General features: G+C 38.0%; 1 protein-coding gene across 1 annotated transcript in view; it reads left to right on the forward strand.

Annotated features, from left to right (window-relative positions):
* Positions 1-3,131, forward strand: part of WDR19 (WD repeat domain 19) — a gene marked incomplete at its 5' end in the record, with an annotated part of 42,863 nt that overhangs the window by 7,898 nt on the left and 31,834 nt on the right. The window contains one exon of the mRNA XM_015828405.1: positions 527-676. Within this exon, the coding sequence (XP_015683891.1) occupies positions 527-676 (150 nt within the window). The remainder of the gene's footprint in view (positions 1-526; positions 677-3,131) is intronic.

Here is a 3,131-nt window from a genome sequence, read left to right on the forward strand (position 1 = left end):
TATGAGAAAATGTCTCTGCGCCGGGTCAGACATCTGGTGCCTCGTCCTTGAATCTCATGGTCTGCCTTCTTTATCTATTATCTATTATATAGAATAGAATAGAACACAGAATAGAATGGAAAATAGAATAGAAAATAGAATAGAATAGAAAATAGAATAGAAAATAGAATAGAATAGAATAGAATAGAATAGAATAGAAGGAATGTAAAATAGAATAGAATAGAATAGAATAGAATAGAATAGAATAGAATAGAATAGAATAGAATAGAAGCTGGAAGGGACCTTGGAGGTCTTCTAGTCCAGCCCCCTGCTCAAGCAGGAGAAAGCCCTGTAAGGTATCCTCCTATAAATCTTGAAGGGTATATATTTGATGTTCGGCATATTTTTCAGATTAAAAGTCTTTTGCAAGTCACACATAGACAACAGATGATACATTTATAATGTGTACGATTTGTATTTTGATAAATTCATCTCTTACTATTATGTTTGTTTACTCTCTCTTCCTTTCCTTCTCGCTGTTTATTAGACTGGCCTCATTCAGTATTTTTACATTGAAGACTGGCAATATGTCAACAAGTATCAGCATTCGGTTGGCGTGAAAAAAATCTTCCCAGATCCCAACGGAACCAAATTGGTTTTTGTCGATGCCAAAAGTGATGGTTTTGTTTACTGTCCCGTAAGTCATTCCATTTCCTTTGTACTTATTTATTTTTGGTTGGATTCTGCCTGCATTGCTTACTCTTCCCTTTTGTTCGGGAATTTCCTCTGTGACTCCTATCAAATAATGTTAAACTCACACTTTTTTTTTCCTTCAGCGAACGATGAGGTTTTTAGGATGAGAAAATAACTAGAGCTATCTCCAAGACACCCGCCTCTGTGTCTTCTACCTCTAAATAGAACTTATCAAATAAGCCACATTGTAAGACTGATATTGCTTTCACGGGATTGAGATTGCAGCTGGATTTCCATGTCAAAATGATACAAAAAGTTTCATAACGTTTTTCAATATTCCTGAAAGGCTTTAGCGTTATGCCAGTCTTTTATCCTTAAATAAAAGTGCATTATTCTTGGTCATGAAATAAAAGTTGTTAATAATAATAATAATAATAATAATAATAATAATAATAATAATAATAATAATAATAATAATAATAATAATAAAAAAGTTGCAAGGGACCTTGGAAGTCATCTAGTCCAACCCCCTGCTCAGGCAGGAAACCCTAGACCATTTCAGACAAACGGCTGTCCAGTCTCTTCTTAAAAATTTCCAGTGTTGGAGCATTCACCGCTTCTGGAGGCAGGTTGTTCTACTGGTTAATTGTTCTCACTGTCAGGAAGTTTCTCCTTAGTTCTAGGTTGCTTCTCTCCTTGATCAGTTTCCACCTGTTGCTTCTTGTCCTGCCTTCAGGCGCTTTGGAGAATAGCTTGACTCCCTCTTCTTTGGGGCAGCCCCTGAGATACTGGAAGACTGCTATCATGTCTCCCCTCGTCCTTCTCTTCGTTAAACTAGACATACCCAATTCCAGCAACCGTTCCTTATATGTTTTAGCCTCCAGTCCCCTAATCATCTTTGTTGCTCTTCTCTGCACTCTTTCTAGAGTCTCAGCATCTTTTTTACATCGTGGTGACCAAAACTGGATGCAGTATTCCAAGTGTGGCCTTACCAAGGCGTTGTAAAGTGGTATTAACACTTCACGTGATCTTGACTCTATCCCTCTGTTAATATACATCCTCTATTTACTGGTTTTGGATATTGATCTACACGGTCCTTGACTTACAACCATTATTTAGTGACCGTTTCAAGCCACAACAGGACTAATAGAAGTGACTTATGCCCGTTTTTCACACTTAACGACCACTGCAGCACTAAATAATGAAACCGAGTTTGTATAATATAGTAAACCTTGGAAATAATCATAACATTCCCATTCCACGTTAAAAGCCCAGGCGGTCCTCAGCTTTACAACATGTTCAATTAGTGACGGTTCAAAGTTACAGCAGCACTTGGGAAAAGTGGCATTGCGATCATTTTGAACACTCCCAGCCGTTGCAGCATCGCCGTGGTCACATGGTCAAAATTCTGAGGCTTGGCAACTGGCATGTACTTATGACGGTTGCAGCATCCCGGGGTCACGTGATCCCCTCTTGCAGCCTTCTGACAGGCAAAAATCAATGGGGAAGCCAGATTCCTGTAACAACCGTGTTACTAGTGATCCACTTAACAACGGTGGCAAGAAAGGTAAAATGGGAAAAAGATCACTCAAGAATTGTCTTGCTTAGCAACAGAAATATTGGGGGGGGGGTGTCAATTATGGTCGTACGTCAAGGACTAACTATAATGTTTCATACAGAATTCCCCCTTGTCTTTGTTAGCAACAGTTTAGTCCTGTTCTTTACGTTACTTCTCTGATCTTCTGCCCCCTGTTTGTTTAGTGCTGTCTCATTACTTGGTTAAGTCACCTATATATATATATATATATATATATGTTTTTTGAGGTTTTCACGGGTGTTTATATGTGAGTCTTTGGTCATTCGGGTTTTCTCCCGTGTAAGATTAGAAGTATCGTAGCGACGTTTCGATGAAATCACATTCATCATCATCAGGCTTGTGCTTTTAGCTTTGTGCTTCTGAGAAGCACAAAGCTAAAAGCACAAGCCTGATGATGATGAATGTGAAGTTTCCACCCATTTTTCTTCTAATTTCTTTATAACTGTAGCCTTGTTCACTTAATAATTCTATTTTACATCGCTTTCTGGGCGACCGGTCAACTCTTTGCACCATGACTTTAATTTTATTACGTTTCACAAGCTCACACAATGAAAGAACACAAAAAACCCCAACCAACTTGACAACGATCACATAACACACTGACAAATGTCCTCCTCTCAGCTTCAATACATGACATCAATAACCGAATCCTACCGTGATCTGGTTTAGTTTTAGTTTTAGTTTTAGTTTTATTAAATTTATACCCCGCCCTTCTCCCGGAGGACTCAGGGCGGCTTACAGCCAACTTAAAAACAATAATACAATATAATACAAAATTTAAAAGTAATTAAAAATAGATATTCAATAGGCCGCTTATACTAAAAATTTTGTTAAAAACCAATTTAAAATACCCCTAGGCCAG

Source organism: Protobothrops mucrosquamatus, unplaced genomic scaffold (assembly GCF_001527695.2).
Source record: "Protobothrops mucrosquamatus isolate PMUCROS unplaced genomic scaffold, P.Mucros_1.0 scaffold4467, whole genome shotgun sequence".
Lineage (NCBI taxonomy): Eukaryota > Metazoa > Chordata > Lepidosauria > Squamata > Viperidae > Protobothrops > Protobothrops mucrosquamatus.